This window comes from Fundulus heteroclitus, chromosome 13 (genome assembly GCF_011125445.2).
Source record: "Fundulus heteroclitus isolate FHET01 chromosome 13, MU-UCD_Fhet_4.1, whole genome shotgun sequence".
NCBI lineage: Eukaryota > Metazoa > Chordata > Actinopteri > Cyprinodontiformes > Fundulidae > Fundulus > Fundulus heteroclitus.
In genome coordinates this window covers 15,755,501-15,781,661 of record NC_046373.1, presented here as the reverse complement: position 1 = coordinate 15,781,661, position 26,161 = coordinate 15,755,501, and the positions used below count along the sequence as shown (strand labels likewise).

Sequence of the window (26,161 nt, the reverse complement as noted above, 5' to 3'; positions counted from 1 at the left end):
TAAATATTTGTATGAAGTACTAAAATATTTTTATAGTCGAATGTTGAGTCATTAAAACATAGTCTTTTTCTGAAATGAATTCTAGTAAAGTGTATTATACTATATTATCTTATATTATATTAAATAATTATACCATATTATATTATATTATATTATATTATATTATATTATATTATATTATATTATATTATATTGGAGCAAGTGACGAAAAAACAGTGGAAGCGTACGTTGACATGTTTGTCCCTCGCGAGCTTCCGTCGACAGTGCATCACACGTGACCCAGTCAGTTGACAGGGCAAAACACGGCAGTAGATCAGTGGTGGTGGGGGGGCAGAAAGAAAAGACAGGGGACATGGAGCATCGGGTGGACAGAGTGGGCCTGCTGTCCCCTCTGGAGGAGTCCAGCGCGGAGATCAGCAGGGACAGCGGCATCGTGTCTCAGAGCGCCAGCAGCCTGTCCATGGTCAGCGACCTGTCCAGCAGCGGCACCGTGTCCCAGAGCCCCAGCTTCGGTGCAGCCGCCGCGGCTAACGTCGTCTCCCGGAGCCCGAGCCTCCTGAGCCAGGCGGCGGCGGCGGAGCACGGGACCGCCGAGCAGCAGCAGCACGACGCGGAGCAGGACGACGAGGTCCTGAGACAAACCGCGCAGCAGTACTCGTCCTACATCAGAGCCACGGCCGGAGAAGAGGTCTGTCCAGCCAGACAGAGACGGGCGCTACGCGGCTAAGTTAGCCCAGCTTCTGCTGGTTTATTGCGCATCTGCTCGCCGTAGAGCCGCGTTTTGGCCAAATGCAGCGATTGAGATTAGCTCGTTTATAAGCTTGACGTGTTTATGGGATCAAATCCTCAGCAGCGCACACAGCGTGGGAGTCTCGTTTCTGTGGCAATCGCTGACAATATTCAGCTCCATGTCACTCCTGTGGGGCATTAATTGCACAGGCATGACTGCAGGATCTTTATATTAGGACAGGACTAGATGGACAAGGGCTGTTGTGTCCTCAGCCTGAATATATAAGTGTGTGGCAGCCTGATTTTTCAGACCGTCACGTGGTTTTTAAGAGAAGCTTTGAAGTAGAGGTTGGCCAATTTTTTTTACATTGCTAAAGCTTTTACTTCCCTTCAACTCTTTCACACCAGTGCCTCACCTTAAAACCACAAGAATTGAATGTGTGTTATTGGGGATGTTATGCCATAGATCAACACGGATAGTTGCAGCGGGATATGAATTACTGCACGATTTCCAAACTTTATTTAACAAATGGAAATCTGAAAAGTGTGGCGTGCATTTATGTGCAGCACCAATTGAAAAAAAAATCGGTTGAATCGATTGAAAAAAAAAAATCCCAGAAGTTTGAATTTCAGAGTATAAGAATCAGATGTTTAAAAAAAAAAAGTTGGGTGAAGAAACATTTTCCTTACAGGTCTGACATTTTTTCTGATTTACAGTGCCGTTGACTTTTCATGCATAAATGTGCAGATAAAAACAAATGTCATTGGGCTGTATGGCTGACAGTGACTAACCTGACTCTGCCAGATAGATTTGCTCTGCATATCCATCTGGAAACCTTCCGTTGAAGTAATTTTGGGAAGGGGCGAAAATACTGGTTAGCTGATTGGCCTATGTTGGTGATAGACGGGCTAAATAAACCAATCAGATCAACGAAGCATATGACGTAGTAACACGACAAGAGCAAAAACATCTTTTCCTCTGAGAAAAGCCTCCAGAGCATTGTTTTGCTCTTCTTTCAGTGAAGAAATACTCTGTAATTCCGATAAAACTTGCTCGATAGCCACTCTAACGCTAGTTTCATCGGCTGAAGCCGCCATGTTCTTTAGACTGAACTGCCGCTCTTCTCATTGTGTCACACCTCAACCCGCCTCAAAGCCAACGCTGATTGGACGTTCGTTTGGTGAACGGCTCCAAATTTTCTTTAACGGAGAGTAGCCAGACTGATCTGCGAGTGAAACCTTGAAAGCTCGCGAGATCAGGATGGTCTCACGAGGCTAGGTAGTGACATAAAACAGAGTAAATCCTCCCCTTTTATTGCCGTGCCTTCCAACTAGGACCTGTTCAGCTTGGCTTTGATGATTTCCAAATCCCGGTTCAAACACCCGAGCCAGACCGAAACACACACGACACCTTTCCGACATACGCAGGATGGAGGCCAGGAGGTTCTGTTCTGGTGTCATCTGAAAATATCTCCCACCACGTCTGTCCCTTGATCTTCATAATGCTGTTTGTTCACTAATCTCTAACCAATGTCTGAGCCCTTCCCAGAGCAGCTGCTTTTATACTCACATTAAATTATACACCGATAACGTTTAGCAGATTTGCTTATTAGGTGACTTCTAAAGGCCTGATTTTATTTTATTTTGCGCTCTAAAAGTAAAAGAGACGAATAGAGATGTGCTCTAAACCTTTATAGATTTTGTTTTCATAAAAATAGTATAAATCTATAATTTCCCTTTGTGCTGCTTGCGTCAGATCCCATTAAAGGACTGTGAAGTTTGTGGTTGTAACAGGAGATAACGAGAAAAGTAATGGCCATCAGCCTCGCCTGCTGTCAGTAGCAGAGGGTTGGTGGGGCTGTGCAGACGTCAGAAGAGTCAATCAGGTCATACCGGATCTTCATTTCCATAAAACATCAGATCTTAGATGCTCTAGACAGCCGACCACAGCCAGCAGTACCCATGGTTTTAATGCCATAAGACTAAATCGTGATACTAGTTAAAGGGGGGAAAAAAGATTGGTGATGGAGAAACGATGCATTTCAGGCACATAAAATGAAATGTCAGACCGGACGGTTGCCCATCAACTCCCCTGATATGGAGAGTCTCCTTAACAGTTGACCTGTGTGTTTCGGTGATAATTATCTATGCTTACAGTTCCTCCTCTTCACGCTGTTGATCTTCTAGATCCTGTGCTTGGAGAAAAGTCTGGAGGAAATGCTGACAAGAGTCGATGAGTTTGTGGGGATGCTTGACATGGTAAGTAAGGGCAGTCTCTGAAACACCCCAAGTAACATTCACTTAACGTTAAAGTCATTCTCTTTATATATATATATATATATATATATATATATATATATATATATATATATATATATGCTTTTACTTATTTGTTTATTTTTCGCCCCAGATCCGGAACGATACCACCCAAATCGTGAATGAAAATCTACCGAAAATACAACACAGGTCTGACGAAATGAGACAGATTTATAGAAGAATTGATAAATTGGAGGTAAGTCATCGTTCCAAGGACGTTGCCATCCACCATTCTTATTGTAACGTATTTTAAAATAAGATTTGGATGATATGGTCCCTGTGTTAGTGGGCTGTGCTTTGATTCACAATACAATAACAACTTATCTTTGCACAAAAAGCTTTTTTGCAATGTTTTTCATACTTCTATAATGTGATCATGTTTTTATCCCTGTAATATTTTTACTCATGGATTTAAGCCCGTATCTACAGTTTTCTAAAGTCAGGCTTTAGAGATCCTGTCTTAAAAATGTTCAACATCTAGGAGTGTTTATCTTTCTTTCTTTTTTTTTCAATTTTGGTCAATTTTCCATGTCCATGAAGCTCTCCATAAGTGATCATTTGACTCTTGGGACAACTTTTCAGATTTTTTTTTTTCTTTCACTCCTCTGTCTGAAATCTTGTGGGTTGGCCTTTTTTCTAGTGTAAATGATTTTCTTCCCACTTCTGGAATGATGGGCCTAACATTGCTCCCTGGAACCTTTACTGCAGCTATCAATATGTTCTGCAAAAATATGGTTGCTAAAGAGATTACATTGTCTAAACTTTGTGCCATTTTGTGATAAGTGATTCAAGAATGTTAAATTGATCAGCTCATCACCATTGTGTGTTTGCAGGCCTTTGTGAAGATGGTCGGAGCAAACGTCAGTGCAATGGAGGAGCAGGTCACGCAGGCAGAGGCGGACCTGGGAACACTACCGAGCGCTTTCAAAAAGATCCTTCGCACGATGGCTGTCCCAGGATTCCTAAATGTAAGAATTCAATACTGTGAATTTCTATATCTATCTGGTTTTCAGGTTTTTTTTTTTTTTTCCAATAATGGCAGACTATGTTTGTATTCTCCGAGCTGAATCAGTCAGCGCTAACTGAGTCGGGTGTCTCTGTATGCCTCCAGAAACAGGCCAGCCCACGCAGACGAGCCCCACATCAGCACCAAGAGGTCCCCAGCGTGTTCCGGACAGACGACTACTTCTCATCGCAGCCAGAACAGTGACAGGACTGTTGAATCCAAGCCTGGTTCTGACCTCGGAGGCCTGTTTAAATAAGAGAGACTGGACTGTCAACTGCCATCCCTCTGAGGAGGATCTATCTATGGTGCAAGTGGCCTCCAGAAGCAATAGTAGCTTTTCCTGAACAAGTCACTGGACGTCAAAGGATAATTTACCAGTTTCATGTCATTTTCTTTAGGCGGCGACGAGCACTGAGCTGTAGCAACGTGTTATTTTTTCTTTTAAAAGTGCCTACAGGGATCTTCTGTATTTCAATTTTGTGGAGAGAAAACTGATGGTTAACCTTTGAAAAGTTGTCATGCTTGTTTATACGGCACAGCGAAGACGGTCCAGTAGATGTAACGGACACAAAGTGATCCCAGCCTCTTTTTCTACAAAAATCCATCCCTGTATCTGGTCTTTGTACAGATCTGCACGCTGAACTAATCTCCCCAGCAATATTGCTATTACCCAATTAAGCATTTAATGTCTTCCATATCCAAATATTCACTTCATATCTAGCCTTATCTTACTGGCTGTGGAGGATGGTTGCTTCACTGACATGGGGCTACAGATTTAATAGCCCCTTTTTTTTAATAGAACAAAGCACAGGTGCAAGGACTTGTAGTTTTAGTTTTGTGTGCCACACTCGTAACGTAAAGGTTTTTCACCACAAGCTGTGATTTATCACAACAGGAAACTTTGATTTCATCTCAGCGCCATGTGATGTGGCCCTAACCCTCCGAACAAGGTGTCACAGCCAATTATTTATAGTTTTTTTTTTTTTTTTGCCAAAAATGGTTGCTACAGATCTCCTTTTTACAGGTTAATTTTGGTTTAATTTTTTAAAATAACCAATAAAATGTATTTAAGTCAAGCTATTTGATGTTCTTATGTCATTTCATCCTTTATTGCTGTGAAATGTATTTGTTGCGACAGGATTTGAGGTCTGTGTTTCGGTTTGTGCTGCAAGCGGCAGCATGTTGCTCAAGCAGAAATGTGCAGTTGGAAAAGCCTTCAGGGGAAAAGATTTTTTTCGAAGATAAAGTATTATGAAGAGGATGTATGTTTAGATGGCAGTACAAACACTTGAGCATGTTATTGGCAGCATCATGCTCTGCGGTTGTTCCACTGCCTTTCTAATTATTCGCTTTTTTTAACCTGCCAAGAATTTAACATGGATTAATATTTAGGTTATCAGATTTTTCAAGGTGAAATTATATAGATAAATATACTACGAGTATCTCATTGACTTGGATTTAAATACAGAAAATTACTTTGGTGCATTTAAAATGTAGTTTCTTGGTTATTTGCTCAATTCATTTCATTGTGACTTTGATGCCAAATTATAATGTAAATTAATAGTTAAAACTATTGCATATTTGCTATGCAGGCTGCACGTTTATAATAAGATGTTTGTTGGTATTTTTTTAGCTTCAGATATAGACCTATTCTTGATTAATGACAAAACTCATAGTTCTGATAAACTGGCCTTGTTTTAATATGACAAGCTCAGTCTAATGACTATGGCAAGCCATTGTGACAATGAAACAACACCATTTTCCCTCACAATTTATATATATATATATATATATATATATATATATATATATATATATATATATATATATATATATATATATATATATATATATATATAATATGGAATTTCTCCTTGTTAAAATGTCCATTTTTCTGGTCAGAATCGAAGGAGAGTTAAAATATGTGTGCTAGCCAAACCTGGATTTAAATGTGTCAACAGCAAAAAACGTTTATTGGAAAGTGTTTTAAAACTTTTGAAGAACTTTACATCACCATGTAAAATTGTAATGACTGGACTCAGTGTGTGTTGAACAGATGTCGACATTCAAATTATACCTTCTCATAAACAAATATGCTTTCAGATATTCAGAAGAGCTTTCTTCTTGTCCAAAATTAGCATTTGAGTCATCTGAGATGCCAGGAAATTTGAAGACCCTTTTCTCTATTATAAGAATCCATCTTTAAGTCGCAAATATTCACAAAGACGTTCAGTCCCAGAGTAGCATTACAGATTTCTTCAATCTGTCTTTTTGCCAGAAAAAGTTTTGATTTCAAGGTTTTAAAGTGTAGTTATTATCTGTCAGGGTTTTCGATTTGATACTGTTAGCGCTTAAATGGACACCCCAAAACGTTTCTTTAAAAGAAATAAAATAGTTGCCACTCATTAGCGTTGAGTAGTCTAAATTTGTAATGTGCCAATTGTTTTAAACAGGTTGTGATATGTATACTGGAAATACCATCTGAATTTCAAAACTGTAAATAAATAAATCAAACATAATATTCAATGCTCTATTGGAATAGTTTTCCATTTTGTTGTTATTATTACTCCTTTATACAGGAAAATCTGTTGAGACTCGTGTTCTCATTTTCCTGAGACCTGTTACATACCTATGTTTAGGTGTCTAAATTCGGGTCTACTGAATTTAGGATTTTAGATACCTAAAAGGTTTTAGTATTTCTGGATTGCCAACATTATTTACTTGAAATATAGTAATCGTGACTATCTGACGGTGTCTAACTTTTCTGAAAAGTACACATTTAAAGACGTCCCCCTTCCCCTCTCGCCGCATCAGCTGCAGCCGTCTCCTGCGCCGGCGACACTGAAGGGGCGAACCCACACAAACGAGTAGGGAGTTCCGTCGAATCCGTGATTGGACAAGCTGTGATGACGTCATGGGTAAGTCACAACGCTCAGGAAGCGGGAACGCACGACTTGAGCAACTTTATCACGCTGTTTTGACTGCTGTCGAACAAAGTAAGTTAAACTAAACTCATAGTACCATGTTCTTTCTGCCAAGTGCCTTTCAAAGTCTACAGTATCCTAACTTTGTATTGGAACGAGCTAAACTAATGATAAATGGGGAAAAATAAACTATTCCGAGAGAAAAAAAAAACAGGCCTCCTTTACTCGTGCTGCTGCTATGGTGTTTACGCAAACTGTACAAATGAGCTCATCTCTCGGTAATATAACGTTAAGATGTTTTAACTGTTGCATTATAATCATAGTTGTAATGCAGCTCTTACAGGAAGGGCTCCAAATGAGTTTCGCTTTATGGCAGGACAGCTTATGAATAGAAATTTGACATGTAATCTTTTGCATATGTTACATTTAAAATGATCTTTTTAGACAGACCGTTAATTAATTACACTCCTGTACTTATTATATACCAATGGGGGGCTTGCAAAAGTATTCACCTCCTTGGAACCTTTCCACATTTTATGACTCTACAACCATGCATTGCTATGTGTTTCATGTGGTAGATAAAAACAAATGAAAAATGAACGTGTGGGGATTTTTTGATCCAGTGTGTTTTTTTCTTTTATCCAAATTCTGAAATGCGTCATGAAATTTGATGTACTACACATTTAATTTGAGATTGCCATCGTCTCTTTCGATTGGCCACTACATCCAAGCGTCTTACTTACACAAATAATTAATAGTTTTGGACCCAGCACTGACCCTTTGGGGGACACCACGTGCAATCCCTTAAGTATCTATTCATAAACTCTAATTATGTTACCTGTTTTGATTAAAACAAACTACTTTTTACAGATCCAAAGTCTTATATATGGCAGCCGAGAAGGAAATATGGCAAAAGATAGGAGAGGGCTTTGTCCAGGAATATTACAACCAGTTTGACAATACCAACAGGATGGGACTCGCTAATCTCTATGTAAGTTCTACAATATAAACAGAATTTTCGTTGGTTATATGTATATAATGTCCTATTTTGTTTTTATATCACACAGCAGTAGTATTTAAAAGAATCCTCCTTTCCCCCCCCTCAGTCACCCAACGCCTGTCTGACATGGGAAGGATCTCCCTTTCAAGGCAGAGAGGCTATTGCCAATAAGCTAGTTGTAAGTATGTTTTCATAAAAGTCTTGATGTAAATCATATATATAGCAGACATGTCTACATCTCTCTTTTTTTCCTTTCTTTTAGCCATTTGGATGCTTGTTTGTTCACTAACTAAGCAGACAGTTTCTCACTTTGCACTGATTATCTCATTATCTCCTTATTTCCTTCTATATTATCAGTAGCAAATCATTCCATTTGTTTTTTAGTCTCTGTTGATAATTTGATTAGTAATTTTGTCTTTTATTCTCAGAGCCTGCCTTTCAAGCGGATCAAGCACATCATTACTGAGCAAGACTCCCAACCAACCATCGACAGTTGCATCCTCATCATGGTCTTTGGACAATTACAGGTAAACCCGGCAGTAATAGTTTATCATGTTCAGATAGAGTCACCATCATTTAAAGGTGTACCCATAAACATACTCTTGACATTTCATGTACACCATGTTGCTACCAAGTTATTCTGGACATGTTGAAATCTCAAGCTTCTTGGTACCACTTTATTCCTTGTTTACTTGTATTATTTCTAGGACATTGACAACTGTCCACAAAGTGCACACTTTGTACAAAAAGGACAATGCAAGGACAGGAAAACTGGTCAGAGTTGGTGTGAACTGGGGTTGTCAAAAATATCGATACTCTGAAAAGTATTGATGCTCAAACGCTGTATCCGAATACAGTACTAACTGGGCATGGTGTCGATACTAAATATTTTTAGCATATGAGGCAAACGAAGAAGGAAAACTGAAAGATCTTGACAAGCATGTAAGCAAACAGTGCTTTAAAGTAGTGTTGTCACCATACTAAAATTTTCAACTCGATACCGATACTCAGGAAAATATTCAATACTCGATACCATTTTCGATACCACAAGAATAAAAACAAAGACCCCAAAATTTAACAGAAATATTTTTATTATTAATAAAATACAAATAAATAAGGCAGGCAGGGCAAGGCAAATTTATTTATATAGCACAATTCAGTACAAGACAATACAAAGTGCTTTACATGATTAAGATATACCAAAATAATAAAATGTAGATAGAAAATAGAATAAAAGCAAGTAGGGATAGAATGTAGTAACAAAAAAGAACATTAAAAACAGTAAAACTGTTTAACTAGAACAGTCAAAGGCAATTTTAAACAGATGTGTTTTTAATCTTGATTTAAAAGAACTCAGGCTTTCCACACTTTTACAGTTTTCTGGAAGTTTGTTCCAGATAAGCGGAGCATAGGAACTAAATGCTGCTTCTCCATGTTTAGATAAGAACAATATTTTGAGGTTGTATGCTGTGCACAATATCAAGCAAGCTTGATTTAAAAAAATTAAGTGTTCCTTCCTTGGCTATGCTTTCCACACATAACAATGACACTGGCCAAACCAGTTAACAAACAAAAATAAATGCTGTATTCTCAGCAGCTGCACCTGTTACAAAAAAAGTCTGAAACTGAAAAGTGCACAGAATTATTCAATCACACAGAAAGTGCATTTTCAGAAATTGCATTTTTCTCTATTCTGCACTCCTAGATGAATGAGTGTTTAGGTGCCACTGGTGGTGGCACTGGCCTCAGTTTGCTTTGCTGCTTGCAGATTTTTTTGCTACAAATACAAGCATGTCAATGTGTTCCTCTGTTAGTGTGTTTTACAGCTCTGGGATTTCATTGTACATAAAGTGATTCCGGGAGGGAAGAGCGTACCTTGGGCTTAGCTGCTTAATAAGTTGTTGAAACCCAGGTTCCCAGGTTTCTCCACAGTGTAAATAGGAAACTGATCCATACAGATGTACTCTGCCACTGATCTGTTTATTTTCATAGCTTCTGGGGACTTGGCATCATATTTCCGTTGTTGGTCAAACATAGATGGTAGAGTCGGCTGTGTTTGGTGTTTGGACGCAGGTCTACTTCTCTCCGCTTCATTCTGTGTCTTCAAGAGAGAAAATAACACTTTTCAGTCACCAACATTTATGTAAATGTATTAACTCTATGCTTATGTATACTGACACTGTATCAATTAATGCAATATGGGCCTACTACGTGCCTGATTTATTTATTTAAGTTGTTTATGATCATTAACGTGACATTAGCCTTAAATTGCTAGCTGCGGCTAACGGCTAATAATAACACGCCAACATTAATGCGGGCCACCGGCCACGATAACGTCAGTAATAGGTAAGTTTGAAACGAAAGACACTAACCAGTCGCAATTCAGTGAGAAGGCCAGGGTGTCGGTCCTTCAGATGTTTCGCCAAGTTTGACGTACTGTTAGACTTGGTCGCCACCGCCTTGAAACAGTGTTTGCACACCGGGCTATTAACAGCCTTTGGTTTTCCTTCCATGTCAGGCTCGAAGGCAAAATACCTCCAAACAGCACTCTTGCCTCTATCCTTACTTTTGAAAATGAGTATCGTATCCGGATACATCGTTTTAGTATCGGTACCTTTTTTGAGTATCGATACTTTTGACAACTCTACTTTAAAGTTGTGGCAACGAAGTCAAGCAGCACAACAAACTTGGCCATACATCTAAGGGGCCGACACCCTGGACTTCATGATGATTTCTGACAGATTAATAACTAAAACTCCCGTTCATCATTTATTACATTAAACGTATGACTGATGTTAGCGCGACCAGTGGTCCGCACTAATGTGTGATTAGATTTGGCTAGCATGCTACTAGGCATGTGTTGTATTTAAGTTATTTATTTAGCATTTGCACACTTCTTTAACTAGGATTTGTGATTCTGTCGAGAAAGCATGTTCCATGTTAAGATTGAAAAAGGGGAGTTTTTTTTTTTCATCCTAATAAAATATTTTTTGTGCCTTTTAATTGTTTGGCTTTTTTTTATCCCCATGGTATCCAAAATGGTATATAGTAGTCTGAAATTTTAGTATCTTGACAACCAAAGTGTGCACATAGCTGAAGATAAATACGGGGTACTCTTGGAAGAAAGCCTGTTGGATGCTGCAAAAGACTTGAGACCGGGGTGGAGGTTCAACTCTCAGTAGGACAACGAATGTAAACACAACTACAGATCTAAATCTGTGGCAATACTTGCTCAAGGGTTTTGCAAAGCGCAGTATCTGAACTCCATGGTTTACTAAAATCTGGGAGGGAATGGGGCTGTCAAAGCTTAAAATAGTACATTTCTTTTTAAAGTCTGGCTTGAACTCTATACATTTTGTGATGAAAACAATGTCTTGATCATAGAGCATCATGACTTTAATTACAACCTTAATACTTTTATGTAAATTTTTTGAGTAAATATCTTATACAATCACCTATTAATATTTTACATTTAAAAAACCTTTGTAAATAATAGTGTTCTTTTTAAAATCAGACCAATATACAATGAATTTATAAAGCACAAGATTTGAAGTATTGCTGTAGAAATGTGCAGGATTTTCACTGGTAATGCCTTTATAATGCTGTATTAAAATGGTTTTTGGCACTTTGGTTGCTTTCTATACAACAAATTGGAGATTACTTCTTGGAGCGATTTAAATTAGAATGTTTTGTTTTTGTCTTGCAACAGGCAGATGAAGATCCTCCGATGGCCTTTCATCAGGTGTTCATGCTGAAATCCCAAAACGGTGGTTGGTCTTGCACAAATGACGTGTTTCGGCTGGGTGTGCACAACATACCAGTGTAGTGATCTGGAATGGATTTCTCGTCCGCATATATTACAACCTGTTTCGAATTAACTTTGTTGATTTTAAACAGAGAGCTGTATGTAAAGTTTAATCAATAAAACATGAACTCTGTCATTTCCTGTGGAGCTGCTATGCAAAAAATAACATTCCTATAAAATAAAACAATTTAGTTCTCTAAACAATGTTTTGTTCATTATGTATCAAATACGTCCTACACCTTTTTTTTTTTTAAAAAGTAATCTTTATTAGGATATTCTTTCTCAAATACAAAAAGAAATAAGCACAACTTTCAGTGAACAATCGGCAGGTGTTTGAACAAATATATCAATAATAAATGAAAATAAATAATAGTAAAAAATAATTGTAGTAATAAAGTAAAGTTACATATGGCATCATGTGAGGAGATTATATAAGTACTTTGAATTTAGAGCATAAAGATACGGTTTTAATAGCTTTTTTGTTATTGGAGGAGGACAATGTAGAAAAATAAGTTGTTGCTTCCTTTAAAGAAGAGATATGTGAGGGTTTAGTCATAATAATTTTGCATTTATGTATATTAAACTTGGCCAACAGTAACAAAAGATTACATAAGAAAAAATGGGCAGAAAGTTATTTTTTACATTTTGATTCCAAATAATACATCCTTACAGTAAAGTTAAAATTTGTCATAAATATTGTCCAGAATGATACGACAAATACCTTGCCATAAACGCCTGGGTCCCACACCTTTTTCATGTGCTGCAAAGTTTTGTAATCTGACGTGGTCTGGTTATGTCACATGTTCCGCGTGGGACCGGCGCTGCTGGCCGCTAGGGGCGCTGTGGTGCTCCCGTGTGGCACATCAACGGCGTCATGGAAGCGAGCTCCAGATAGCAACTAAAGAAAAGTCCAGTTTATTTCGTCCAAAATGTCGCCGACGGAGAAGAAATCCACCTCAGGAGGGACTGGACACCTAAATGTAAGTCGCCAGCTTGATTATTTCTTACATATCTGTAAGTGGTTCGTGACATAAGACCTGCCGTCGTATTTGTTGTTAGAGCAGTGTTGACATAACCTCTAAAACGTCTAAAATTACAAATAAAATCATGGCTAAATCATATCTACCATCAAGGGAAAACGAATGTGATTAAATAAGCGTATTGACATCGAAGGAACGACCTTAATGTCGTGTCCTTTGTGTTTTGAGTCAGTGCGCAGGCGCACAGAGCTAGAGCTTTTATCATTTAACAAGAAACGCAACCGTTGGTAAGCGAGGCGCCCGGGGGGAGATCCCAGCGCTGCGGGGTAGCAATGAAGTCATGTTTGGTCTCTTTGCAGAACGGCTTCGACGAAAAATATGAGGGTCCCCAGCCTGTCTCACACACCGAGGACGAGCCTCTTCTCCGGGAGAACCCCAGGCGCTTTGTCATCTTCCCCATCCAGCATCCGGACATCTGGAAGATGTACAAGCAGGCGCAGGCCTCTTTCTGGACGGTGGAGGAGGTAATTTAAAGTTAAACATCCGACAAATTGCTTCTCTAAAATGCTAAAACGTGTTAAAACGGGGGCGACATTTGTTTTTGCACTTTAGATCAGCTGCAATTGCTCTTTACCTGAAGAATATACTCTTTGGTACCTACACAGCAGCATTGAAGCAAATCTTAGTTTCTCCTTTTTAAAGTGGTTTATTTTTCTATTTTTTTACCATATTAGAACCACACAACTATGGCAGGTCGTTTTAACATAAAATCGTCTTCTAACTAGCCGTAAATACATTAAAGATATCAAAAAACAAGTTTTGACTTGTAAAAAAAAAAAATTTTCACTATCCTGAATGGTACTTTCAAGATATCTGCATTTATATTCTGACTAGTAAGAAGAACGACTCAAGATATATTCAGTCACAATTTGGAGAATCAAAATGCCGTTTGAGATATCTCAAATGCTGTCTGTCGCCTGATTGGCAGACAGCAGTCACTTGCCTCGACTTTGTTGCGCTTGATGTTGAAAAAGTCTTCTGGTGACAGACAATAAATCATCGTGTTTCTTAATTTGTGTCGAACACGAGCTGCAGCACTAAAAATTGTGTTAAAAACACGAGAATTGGCGCTAAACATACCTGACATTGCAGACCATAGAATAGCAGACGCCAGTAAAGATGCCTTAAACTTTTGCCTTAAAGCTACTTAAATGGCGTGTTTTGACTAGTCAGAATAATAATTCAAGATATCTGAAATACAAAGGCCATCTAGATTTAAGAAATGGTCAAGATATCTTTAATTATTTTTGAGATATCTTCAAAGGAATTTTGACTCAACAAAAATACAATTCTAGATATCTATAACATAATTTTTCCTAGTCATTCTTTGCCTTCAAGATATCTGTAATTCAGTTTGCACTAGATTTGAGATAAAATACATTCAAGATATCTTGAATAACAAGGTAATTTGAGATTATGACTAGTTGGAACAAAAACTGAGATCTCAAATTTACCTTATGACTAGTCATAATTTAATCGTTGATATCTGAAATATACATTTCAGATAGTAACAAATGTATTGAAGCTATCTTAAATTGTATCCCCCATACAAACTAATAGTACATCTGACGTCATTTGGACTGGTCAGAATGTAATCAGATATATAAAATTGGTATTTTGCCTAATCAAAATATAAATACAGATATCTTAAATAACTATTTCTAGTCAAAAATCTATTTAAAATATCTGGAATGCAAGTGAGGTGAAGCCAATTCTATGTTTAAACGGCCTGCCATACGAACTCAGCTTGATGTAAAGGCATAACCTCGCCCCCAGGCAAGGTTTGAAAAATGCCATCAAAGTGGGCGTTTCCAAGTGACACCTAAGTGTGGGGGGGGGGGGCTCAGGGCTGACGTCAGGACGGGGAAAGTGAAAGTGACATGTCCAAACATGGAGGGACTAAGGGGACATCTGTTGCCTTTGCCAAGGTTCGGTCTTTTGGGGTGGAGGATCTATTTCACTCCACCCCTCCTCGTTAGAGGCGAAGCTCTGCCCCAGTCTGAGGTCTTTTGCTGCCTATAGCAGGTTTTCTTCTGGGATTCCCCTTTATTTAGCTCCATTCATCTTCCTTCACCTCTGACCAGCTTCCCAGTTCCTGCTGAAGAAAAGAAATGATCCCCACAGCATTATGCTGCCACCGCCATGCCAAACTGTGGGGCGGGGTGTTTTCTGCTGCTCCTTCTCTTAGCAGTTCCTCTGATGAATCCTGTCCTCTCCCTGCCAGGTCCTGGTAGGTTTGCAGTTGTGTTGAGGTCCCTATTTTCAATGTTTGGGTAATTGTTTTATATCCTAAGCCCGCTTTAGACGTCTCCACAACTTTCTCCCTGAGCCTGTGTGCTTTGTTTCTTGGTCTTAATGAATAATGCCTGTTTGCTGTCTTTTTTTTCTCCAGTGAACATCTGTGGCCCTCATAGAACAGCTGGATTTATAATGAGATTACTTTACACACATATGTCAACTCAATTTATTCATTATGAAACTCCCGGAAACAGTTGGTTGCACTGAAAGTGTAAAGGGGCTGAAAATTAATGTTGTTGTTTTTTTGTAGAAAGTTTAAAAAAAAAAAACATACATTTTCTTAATTTTCTGTTTTTCATAAATAAAAAATCCCTTTAAATTCAGCAAGTGTTTGCGATTAAAAGAATGTGGAAAAGCTGAATTGGGTTATGAATACCTTACGCATTTCAATGAATACCTGCACGTCTTCAGTATGTGGAGAAGTTGTGATAAAAAATTATTTCTTTTACACAGACAAGCCAAAATATTATTGACATATCATTCACTATTAACTAAAGAAATGTAATTCTTTAATTATAGCCATGGCAGAAACAAATGTTTAACTTGGGGATTCAAGACGCCTTTTAAGATTTGAGCAATAATTAAACATATTTAAAGGTAATAAACGTGCCGCTGGTTGGTTATTGTCACTGGGTCGTGAAAACAAAAGGGAGAGCAGCCTGGGTTGCTAAGAAAGAAGGTTGAAGATGAATAACAGCAACAAGACCATCTCCATGCAGTTTAATGTTCCTGTAACCAACGTTATCGATTTTATTACCAAAAAGTGATGACTAGTGGTGATGCATAGATGGGACAAAGGGACTGATTAAGGGACGGGTCAATGTCTTGGATATAAAGTTGTTGCACAATCTAGCAGATAATACCTGAGTGGTGACACATTTTCCACTGACAACAATGGGAGGAGTGACGATGGCTTGCATAAAGACTAAAATGGCCGTCAGTCGTGGCTCGCTCTTCCTCGTCCATTTTTCCCGTGTCGATCCCCGTGAAGAGCGTCGGCGGCGACCTGTTACCATTCCTGTGGCTTGCTTAGATTAAAAGTATAGTTTCTGTTTTGAGAGTCTTTCCTCCAAAAGAAGTTATTCAATGCGTGAACCACATAGTTGTGTGGTCCTCTGTGTCCTTTTTAGTTGCTTTTTTAGTTTTTTTTTGTTATGTACAACACATTGGAAACTTTTTCTGTTAAATGTGCTATATAAATAAAGTGGATTAATTGATTGGATATTTAGATAAGTAGTTAATAGTAGTTTCAGCGGCTCGTCGGATTGAATGCATGGCTGGTGCGTAAAAGCAGTTCTGTACTCCAGTTCTCTGGGGTACAGAACTGGGAAAGGCGCAGACAGGGGTGGGGCGATTGCTTTTACACCGCTAAACAAATAACTACAGGTTTAAGGTATTTAAACTGTAAACATGACGCCATGAGGGATTAAGCGGGTCAGAAAATGGATGGATGGAAACTGTAAACATGAAAAAAGACATACGAGTTATCCACTTTAGACAGAAACAAACAAAAAATAAAGACTTGGAAGTCATGTCAATGGAAACATCGTTTGAAATTTTGAGATAAAATGCATTTCTCTTCCAGTCACATAAGCTCTGTGTTTGCTGAAGCAAAGACAGGGCTACTTTTTTTTTTTTTTTTTTTTTTTTTTAAACAGCAGCTCCTAATTAGAGCAGGCTATTAAAAAGATGTGAAACTGAAAGTGTGCCGGCGATGCCCCCTCAATCCTGCCAGAGCAGTTTTCCTAGAGTGAGCCGCACTAAATGCAGACATCTCATTGTGATATTGTCTTTCAGGTGGATCTCTCCAAAGACCTGGCCCACTGGGACCGTCTGAAGCCGGACGAGAAACATTTCATCTCGCACGTTTTGGCCTTCTTCGCTGCCAGCGACGGCATCGTCAACGAGAACCTGGTAGGAGGGAACGTTTTCTAAGCTGCGATGAATGCCGTGTAGCTTAAAGAGGCAAACCGGCATCTCTTTACACTACTCTAATTAATGTAAAATAACCAGTTAAACAAGCCAATCGTGGGAGTTGTCGGAGGCATTTTCTATTTCATAAAAAAAAAGAACCATTGTGTTTGTGTGGCACTGTGCATGTGAGCAGCTCATTGTTTTCCCAGTGGTTTTTAACGGGTTTTTTGGTCTCAACAGGTGGCTAGGTTCAGCCAGGAAGTGCAGCTCCCTGAAGCCCGCTCCTTCTACAGCTTCCAGATCCTCATCGAGACCGTTCACTCCGAGATGTACAGCATGCTCATCAACACTTACATCAGGGATCTGAAAGAGAGGTCAGCTTACTTATTTGTTGCTCTTGAGCCTGGACCTTTTGGTTTCTTTCCTTTTTTTTTTTTTTTTTTTTTGACTCCGCAAGTAATGTTTTGCACACGCACCTGTTCATCAGATGTGTTTTCTTCACTCTTAGATGGATTCTGGCTGCATTCCCAGATGCAGCAGCTTTAATGTACCCACAGAATCTAAACGTATTAACGGCTCTTTTTATAAAAAAAAGAAAAAAGGGGGAAAAAAAACATTTGATCGTTTATATTTACAACACAATGGAGATTTACTGTTGAGAAAACACTTTTTATTTGTGTGTGATACATTTAAGCCCTCCGCCAATGTTCCCCCTAATTTTTCATGTGTCTTAGCAAACACACAAACTCCCTGACATCTGTGAGCAACATCGCACATGCACACTCAGGCTACATTAACCCTGTCTAAAACCTGAGATTATAACAAGCTACATGGCTTACTAAAAGAGTCATATTACAGCAATACTTTTTTTAGATTACTTAGTTTAGATACAACTGATTTAACCCGATTGCGTGAAAAAGACAAAAATCCTGGACTTTTTTAAACACCCGTATAATATGCTTTATTCCAGAGTAGGGGTCCTGCTGAGGAAGAACTGAGAGACATGCACATTTTTCAGAGTTCAAGTTTTATAGCCATTAAATTATTTACATTTTACATTAGATTTAGCACAAGCACGTTATGCTGTGTGCAGCCTCGCTTCTGTCAGTCTGCTCCAGGGCAGCTGTGGCTACGATGTAGCTCACCACCGTCAGGGTGTGAATGGGTGAACGACTGATCGTGGTGTAAAGTGCTTTGGGGTCGATAAACGCTGTACAAGTACAAGACATCAGTGCCCGTATTCACAAAGATTCCCAGAGTCCTTTCAGAGAGCTCCTATCTTAGCCTAAAGATTCCTACCTAGTATACAAGTTGCTCCTAGTAAGGCAAGGAGAGAAATTAGACTGGATTAAGAAATGTGTGTCGTTATGATGAAAACTAGCAAATTGTTTTTCACACAGCATCAAAATGTTTTAAAGCACCTTATTTAGATTCTTATCATTATTTAGATGTGTTTATCTTAACTGTCTGTCACTTTACTATCTTTTCTATTTCATATTAATGCTCACTCACCGGTCAGCATTTTACTGGGATTGCCTGCTGGTATAAAGCGTTCAGATCTGGCGAAATGACCGAGAATGAAATGGAGGAAAAACATTGGAAAAACCGAACAGCGGCGCCTCTGTCCAGTTACATCTGAGGGAAAGGAGAGTTGAAAGTTAAATCGGTCCCCGGATCACGGCACAAATACAGAGTTTAAAGCATATTGTATAAATAAAATCTTAAAATCAATTCTAAAATGAACAGGGAGCCAGTGCAAAGACGCAAGAACATGTGTAATGTGTTGATGTTTTCTGGTCCACCGTTAAAAGACGAGCCGCTGCATTTTGGACTAACTGCAGACAGCAGAGAGCTTGTTGGCTAATGCCTGAATAAAGTGCATTGCAGTAGTTCAGACGGCTAGAAATAAGAGTGTATAACCTGCTCAAAGAGGTTAAAAGATAAAAACGGTTTTACCTCAGATAAAAGACGGAGATGGTTAAAAACCCGATTTTAAAACGCCGTTTATTTGTCCGTTCAGTTTAAAATCGTTGTCTTTGGTGTCACCGATGCTGGTTACTTTGGAACGTACAAAATCCTTGAAAGGTCCCAAATATTATAATTGTATGATTGTTAAAGAAGTTTCTGTGCTTTCCTCCACTGTTTAGGCAGTGGATCAGCCGAACAGCTCTCTTTGTTACCTCCATCTTCTCTGCTTCAGAGGCTCTCTAAAAGACCTCCTCACTAATCCTAACATTTTTTTCCACTTTAGGAGCCCTGAAGGCCTAAGATGCTTTAATTACTTTTATTTTACCGGAGTTAAAAAGTTGTAAGACTTTTCACAAAAAAAGTCTTACAATTCAGGAAATTTCTAAGATTTTTCCTAAAGTGCTACTTTTAGTCTTAGGAATCTTTGTGAATACGGGTAGTAGTCCTCAGGCATGCGCTCAAATAGAAACAAATAAGTAGAGTTGCTTTTCAAAAACGGAGGTAGAACAAAAAGGCTGTTCAGAAATCAGCTGCAGAGGAATCCAACTGCAGCTGATAACGCCAGCGGAGCAACAGCACTCCAAGAAACAAACAGCAGGTGTAGCGCTCAAAAAGCAGCCAAATTTATGAAGCACGTGTTGGGTGAAAAAACCCCACTTATGATCTCAGATAAGCAGATCCCCAAAAAAAAAAAACACAGCCACACAAACAGCTGACATCCAGCAGGAGGAAGAAAGGAGCACACCACCACCCGCCCACCTATAAAGGCGTCTGCCTCATCCAGCAATCAGTGGTGCGCTCAGATCAGCACCTGCCGCGCACCATCTCACCAGAATTGCTAAATAGTGCAAAATAAAAATTTTAAGTTGAGCTTTGATTTCATTTTCTGCGCAGCATAGATTTGCTGTGCACGCTGAATCCAGATGCAGTGCGCCTTTGCACATGTGCACGGCTTCCAGGGACAATTGACCATTTTACCTGTTTGTAGCTGAATTTCACTGCATCTGTTACCATTTCAGTACCCGTAAACCAACCAGTTTATGGAGCGGATCTCAAAAGTGTTGACACCCCTGACAAATGGCCAGGGTTTAGTGATGTAAAGAATTGGTAAATAATTTTAAAACATTTCCCACCTTCATTGTTATATTTAACTTGTATTGTTCAAATAAAAAACGTTTTGGGAGGAAATGTAAAAAAAAAAACTGCAATAACCTGGTTGCCAATGTCTGCAGACCGTTAAAACTAATACTAGGGCTGGTATCATCTAGGATGAGCCAATTCCATACGATTCTCGATACATGGCTCACGATACAATACGATTCTCAATATAGCTCAACTTGATTTGATTTGACTCCAATATCGATATTTATTACTTTCAAATTAATGCTCAGTCATTCAATCAATAAAATCCTGCCAAATATTATATTTATGTTCAATTTTTCAAACACTGACATACGTATCAACAGGAAAACAAAGTGCATTTGGTTCAATGCATTTATAACATATCACAGAAACCAAAAATGTGCCCAAACGTCTGATTTTTAGGGACGAAGGAGCTTCTAAAATCTTGTCGGCCGTTACGCAAATCGTCTCGCTTGCACTTCCTCGCTGTGAAGAGTAATGACGTGTGGTAGTAGCGCCCCCTAGGGGTTGGGAGGTATATCGATATTGAAAGCCAGAATATCGATATTAAATCGTTTTTTTATTTTTTTATTTATATTAATCTTTAATTTTATGCACAGCCATAACTAATACTGTATTTTATGCACAATTTGATACATTTTTAACATGTATTTTTCTTGGGTACATGCCTCAATATATATTATAGTGACTATTATGAACCTGAAATAAAGTTCACCTCTCCTGGAAAGATTTTTACTGACGTTTGTTCGCTTGGATGATTTAGCTAAAAAAGTAGTTGGCATTTTCCTCCCAATAAAATATCCAGGCCTTCCTAAAATCTTCTGAAAGCTTGTGAAAAATGCTGCTGTGCTCCAATTAAAAACCACAACAGCTAAAGTATAGTTGACATACAAAAAAAAAAAAAAACACTGCCCAAAAGAACACCATACTCACAGCGAAACATGGTGATGGCAGCATAATGCTTTGTGGGGACTTTTTGAAACGGTTAGAAGTACCTTTGCCAAAGCGCAGAACTAAACCTGTTAGATTCTGTTGGGTCTCCTGTAAATGGCTGTGAATAAGAGATGTCCTCCCAGTCTGAGAGACTTGGACAAGTCCATTTTAGTCTTCTTCCAACCAAAGACTGAAAACTGAAACTAAATCTAAAGATGCTTCAATAAAGTTTTAGCTTACTCTTTCAGTGCACTTTTACAACACACAGCTTTTTTTTTTATTCAGAAAGTTTTCCTACCAATAGATTTGTTTGTCTTTCAGTCCAACTGTACAGGATAATGGTTTTTGATTGTATTATCTTTCACCTTGTTTCTATTGATTGTATGTCGGAGTCCATTGATCCTGGTGAAAAGTGAATGATTTTTTTACCTGTGATCACATCAAACTGAGTCACCTCCTGTTAGATTGTGTTTATTAGAGCTGCCATCTTTGTCTCAGTCAGTTTCTTTTTACACCTGTGTTTCAGGGACCACTTGTTTAACGCTATTCAGACCATGCCTTGCGTGCAAAGAAAGGCAGAGTGGGCCCTCCAGTGGATAAATGACAACAAATCCACCTTTGGTAAGCCATGAGAGAGTTTCCAAAATGGTCGCTTATGACTAAACTCTGTATAAAACATCAGCCCAGACTAGAGGGACTTCCTGTTTAAGGTATTTTAGTAGAAAATGTTGTTTGTTTGTCCCCAGGGGAGCGACTTGTGGCTTTTGCAGCTGTGGAGGGGATCTTCTTCTCTGGCTCATTTGCTGCCATCTACTGGCTGAAGAAGAGAGGCCTCATGCCGGGCCTTACCTACTCCAATGAACTCATTAGCAGGGATGAGGTGAGGTGGTTACAAATTCATCTTAGTTCTTAGTTCTTATAGTTGCGCCTGGAAATGATGGTAATGTGGAAGAAAAAAAAAAAACGACATACTGGCAAGTATTGCTCGCTATGTCTATAAAGAAGTATGTGTATGTATGTATATATATATATATATATATATATATATATATATATATATATATATATATATATATATATATATATATATATATATATATATATATATATATATATATATATAAAAATCTCACACGTCTGTTGTTCGTCCCTTGTTATCTAGAGCAATGGCAGGTGACGAGATTTCTAACTGTATTTACTGTTTTTGTATTTATTTTTTAGTAGCACTAAGATTTTGTTTGTGGTGACCTTTTAGAACTGCTGCTTGGGCAACTAAACAGCAGGAGAATTTTAATTATTTATAAGTTGTTAAAAAAGATTTGTTTCAGAACATTAAACAATTGGGTCTAAATAAAATAATCCTAGATAAGGAAAACATGTGTTTTAAAAATTCAAACATACTATAAACCTTCCACAAGCAGAGGGAAACAAACTCTTTTTTGCATTTATTTAAATAAATAATAAATAAGGGTGATTTGCATTGTTTTAGATTAGAAGTTGAATCGAATCTAATCTAATCTTCTTCAACATCTACTTCAACTTCTATTTATGCCGCATAACTGATTTTGTTCACATTCATTGAGGGTTTACAGTCACAAAAGTCTGTTATGGCGTTCCACTGGATCTTGTCTTGGTCCAACATCATTCCTTTATTTTCCCATTTGATAATGTCACCAGGAAACATAACTTTTTACTGCTATGCTAATGAGTCCAAGCTTTACTTATGCAGCCTGATATTTAAAATATTTCTTTGTCTCCCTATTCAAGTCTTTATAGGGAGACCTGTCTTTAACCTGCCTAAAGACGGTTGTTTTTCAGTGGGTAATTTTAATCTGAGATACGAACGTCGTTGGAACACATATTCTAATTTACTGAATACAACTATTGATCTAAGTTTAAAAACGGCCATCTTACACCTGCACAGTAATGCAAAAGTTGCACCTTGACCTAAAGTAATGCATAGAAACCGGTCCATGCACTTGTAAACTTAACTTCAGCCACACCATGTTGGGTGGGTGTCTGAATAGTTTAATTAAAGTACTTGAAACCTACCCATTTGAAATAGCTTTTATTTAGTATTTATTTAGAATTAAAGTATTCAATTTAATATCCCATTGGCTATTTTATTTTAAAGCCTTTGATGTAATTTTTTATCAAGGGTTGTATAATTTTCTTACCTTTCTGTCCTATTTGTTTCTCTCTTTGCAAATTGATATTGCCATGTTTTGACTTGTTTTTAAGTCTTGATTTTGCTCTTGAGTGTAGTTTGAGTTTACAAAGTGTGTTGCAATTAAAGTGTAATTGACTTTTTCTTTTCTCAGGGTCTGCACTGTAACTTTGCCTGCCTGCTGTACAGCTACCTGCTGCACAAGCCTTCAGAGGAGAGAGTCAAAGACATTATCAGTAAAGCTGTTACCATTGAGCAGGTCAGATCATATGATTTCATGTTGTAGGATTTTCAGGTCTCCATCTTGACACATTGCAGCATTTTGGTACATTTTGAGTGTCTCGTTGTAGGAGTTTTTGACGGAGGCCTTACCGGTCAATCTCATTGGGATGAACTGTTGTCTCATGAAGCAGTACATTGAGTTCGTGGCGGACCGCCTGCTCGTCGATCTCGGGTTGGCCAAGGTAATTATTTAAATAATCATAAAACACATTTAAGCTGAACGAAATGACGTTTTGCTCTGTAATAAATTTAACAGTGTAAAAGTCAGTCTTTTTGCTGAAATGGTCATAAGAAAATACATTTTAGAAATAAATATTTGAAGATGCAAAATGTGAATTTGGTGGAAAAATAAAATAAAAGTGTGTTTGTTTCTCTTAAAGGTTTACAATGTGGAAAATCCTTTTGACTTCATGGAGTCCATTTCCCTCGAGGGGAAAACAAACTTCTTTGAGAAAAGAGTAGGAGAGTACCAGAGATTCGGAGTGATGTCAAACATGATGGACTGTAAATTCACTCTGGACGCTGACTTCTAAAACCAAGAGGACACTATCATTACAGTCACAGTTAAAAAGAAAGAGCAAAAAACATGACGTCTCCCTGAATGAGCTTTAAAGTTTTCTTTATCTTAACATATAAAAAGGAATTCCTTGCTGGGTTTTAGATTGGATAAATACGATTTCAACTAAATAACACGGGGGAATACAAAACATGACATCTTGAAGGCAAAATAAAAAGGGCCTCGTAAATTGTTAATCATCTTTTTATGAAATTTTGGTGCGGCAAAGATGGTTTTTGTTTATATGTCAATACTAAAAAAAACTTACCAGAAGGTGTCCTTTATTTTTTCCTTTACTATTTGTTGCGTTTTATTTATTTATGACAAATTGAACATTGAGTAAAACATGCCAAAGTAGAGTCAAATCATCTTTCTGTTTCAGTCATTGTATTCTGTTGGTATTAAAGGTAAGGTTTGCTAAATATTATTCAGATTAATTAAAATTATAAAAACAGTATGGGAAACTGAAAGTTTTTTTTTTTCTCTCATTTTGGTTTATTGATTTGAACAATGTACTTGGCTTTTCCATCAACGGTGCGAGTCTTTGAGGGCGATAATTTCCCACTTTGAAATTGACTTTAAAAAAAAAAATTTTAATCAGGACTACATTCTAAGCAGTTTCTGGTCATGGTTTGGTTGGTTTTGTTTTAGACTTTTATAATTGCTCAATAAAAAGTTTTTAAATAAATATTTTTGTTGGAGAAAATGTTTGTTTGTTTTTTTTTGGGTTTTTTTTAAAGGGCTTTGACACATATTTCTCAACACTGGTCCTCATGGCCCACAGTCCTGTAAGCCATAATCAAAGGTACAAGAAATATAAGCTTAAAATATTGACCCTGTGTAATGAATGTATAAAATGTCCCTATCACTGGCAAAAGTATTGCACTTTTATGATATTTTTATGTACTATTTGAGCTGTAGTGGTTTAAAAGCTGTTTATGAATAAGGTTGGTAAGGAAGAGTCTTCAGCAATCTATTGTGAGAAGCTGGTTAAAAATATTTATGTTGTACATGAATAAAGAAAACAGATTTCTTGACTGGATTCAGATGTCCTATCCATAATTTTAGTAAAATCAATGCAATTGTTTTAGCCTATAGAATATATAACGGTAATCTTTTGTTTTATTTACCAATTTGATGTTTGATCACTGCGATAGACTGGCAGCCTGTCCAGGGTGTACCCCGCCTTGCGATCATTGATAGCTGGAGATAGGCACCAGCACCCCTCGCAACCCCATGAGGGATAAGCGTGTGGATGGATGTTTAATCAATGTGAGAAAAACCACGATCCTAAGATAAGTTTCACATGCATATAACTTAGTGACATTAATATCAGGTGATAGGAGTCCTTTTTCAGTTCTATTCATCCTGTTCATGTGCAATTTTAAATCAAATCCCACCTTAAGGGTGTTTATTCTACATGACTGCAACCAATAATTTGAGCTAAATAAGAGCTCACTGGATGGATTTATGGATGTTTGGTCACAATAAAAAAAAACGTGGAGTTTGACAAGAGAGCTTACTATCAGAGATGTTCAGTGATTTTGATGTTTTTAAGGTCTGGTTGATTCTGGTCTTAGGAATGTTCCATGCAAACCCTGGGAGACGAACGTTTTGAACGCACACCATCTGTCTATATATATCTATATGCACTGTGTAATTTGTCAGGAAAGGTCTGTCTTGTAAAGGAAACCTTGAATCTGAATGAGACGACCAATAAATATCCAAGGTTGAATTTTACATATTTTACACATTTTCAAGTTTTATTGCGTGTTTAGTTTTCATTTAACTATGGAAATTAACTATTCAATATTACTGAAGATATATATATATTTATTTATTTTTTACTGGAGATATATTTATAGTTATCAAGTTAGCTCTTGTGACGTCATCAACCTAAATACAAGCGAAGCAGAATTATTATTTTTTTCTTTTTCTTTTTTTCAATTTATTATAATTTAGCATTTGTGAAATCCAGAAGAAAAAGTTTCTACTTTACTCCCCAGCTGTGTTTTTTTTTTTTTTTTTACAGTCAGTGTGCATTTCCTATGTTACCCCGCTGTACGGCATCTTTAAGCGC

At 37.8% G+C, this 26,161-nt stretch overlaps 3 protein-coding genes across 3 annotated transcripts; all 3 read left to right on the top strand.

Annotated features, from left to right (window-relative positions):
* Positions 1-279: 279 nt before the first annotated feature.
* On the top strand, positions 280-5,131 carry bloc1s4 (biogenesis of lysosomal organelles complex-1, subunit 4, cappuccino). Its single transcript, XM_012865954.3, has 5 exons — positions 280-688; positions 2,917-2,988; positions 3,140-3,241; positions 3,879-4,013; positions 4,157-5,131. The coding sequence occupies exons 1-5, from the start codon at positions 353-355 to the stop codon at positions 4,253-4,255; spliced, it is 744 nt and encodes a 247-aa protein (XP_012721408.2). The 5' UTR covers positions 280-352; the 3' UTR covers positions 4,256-5,131.
* Positions 5,132-6,926: 1,795 nt separating this feature from the next.
* Positions 6,927-11,981, top strand: LOC105928579 (nuclear transport factor 2). The gene is made up of 5 exons (XM_012865922.3): positions 6,927-7,047; positions 7,846-7,966; positions 8,082-8,153; positions 8,404-8,502; positions 11,685-11,981. The coding sequence occupies exons 2-5, from the start codon at positions 7,862-7,864 to the stop codon at positions 11,799-11,801; spliced, it is 393 nt and encodes a 130-aa protein (XP_012721376.1). The 5' UTR covers positions 6,927-7,047; positions 7,846-7,861; the 3' UTR covers positions 11,802-11,981.
* A 624-nt stretch (positions 11,982-12,605) lies between these two features.
* Positions 12,606-24,769, top strand: rrm2b (ribonucleotide reductase M2 b). Its single transcript, XM_012865853.3, has 9 exons — positions 12,606-12,760; positions 13,120-13,284; positions 16,916-17,032; positions 17,273-17,406; positions 21,603-21,697; positions 21,823-21,956; positions 23,398-23,502; positions 23,594-23,707; positions 23,906-24,769. Exons 1-9 carry the CDS (start codon positions 12,710-12,712, stop codon positions 24,056-24,058), a joined length of 1,068 nt encoding a protein of 355 aa, XP_012721307.2. The 5' UTR covers positions 12,606-12,709; the 3' UTR covers positions 24,059-24,769.
* Positions 24,770-26,161: the final 1,392 nt, after the last annotated feature.

What these genes read in the sequence shown, in the direction of transcription:
- LOC105928579 (XM_012865922.3), top strand. Translation starts at nt 7,862, where the DNA reads ATGGCAGCCGAGAAGGAAATATGGCAAAAGATAGGAGAGGGCTTTGTC. An exon ending in TGGGACTCGCTAATCTCTAT is followed by an intron (nt 7,967 to 8,081) that starts GTAAGTTCTACA and finishes CCCCCCCCTCAG; the next exon opens with TCACCCAACGCCTGTCTGAC. An exon ending in TGGTCTTTGGACAATTACAG is followed by an intron (nt 8,503 to 11,684) that starts GTAAACCCGGCA and finishes GTCTTGCAACAG; the next exon opens with GCAGATGAAGATCCTCCGAT.
- bloc1s4 (XM_012865954.3), top strand. Translation starts at nt 353, where the DNA reads ATGGAGCATCGGGTGGACAGAGTGGGCCTGCTGTCCCCTCTGGAGGAG. An exon ending in TTGTGGGGATGCTTGACATG is followed by an intron (nt 2,989 to 3,139) that starts GTAAGTAAGGGC and finishes TTTTCGCCCCAG; the next exon opens with ATCCGGAACGATACCACCCA. An exon ending in GAAGAATTGATAAATTGGAG is followed by an intron (nt 3,242 to 3,878) that starts GTAAGTCATCGT and finishes GTGTGTTTGCAG; the next exon opens with GCCTTTGTGAAGATGGTCGG.
- rrm2b (XM_012865853.3), top strand. Translation starts at nt 12,710, where the DNA reads ATGTCGCCGACGGAGAAGAAATCCACCTCAGGAGGGACTGGACACCTA. An exon ending in GAGGGACTGGACACCTAAAT is followed by an intron (nt 12,761 to 13,119) that starts GTAAGTCGCCAG and finishes GTCTCTTTGCAG; the next exon opens with AACGGCTTCGACGAAAAATA. An exon ending in TCGATCTCGGGTTGGCCAAG is followed by an intron (nt 23,708 to 23,905) that starts GTAATTATTTAA and finishes TTTCTCTTAAAG; the next exon opens with GTTTACAATGTGGAAAATCC.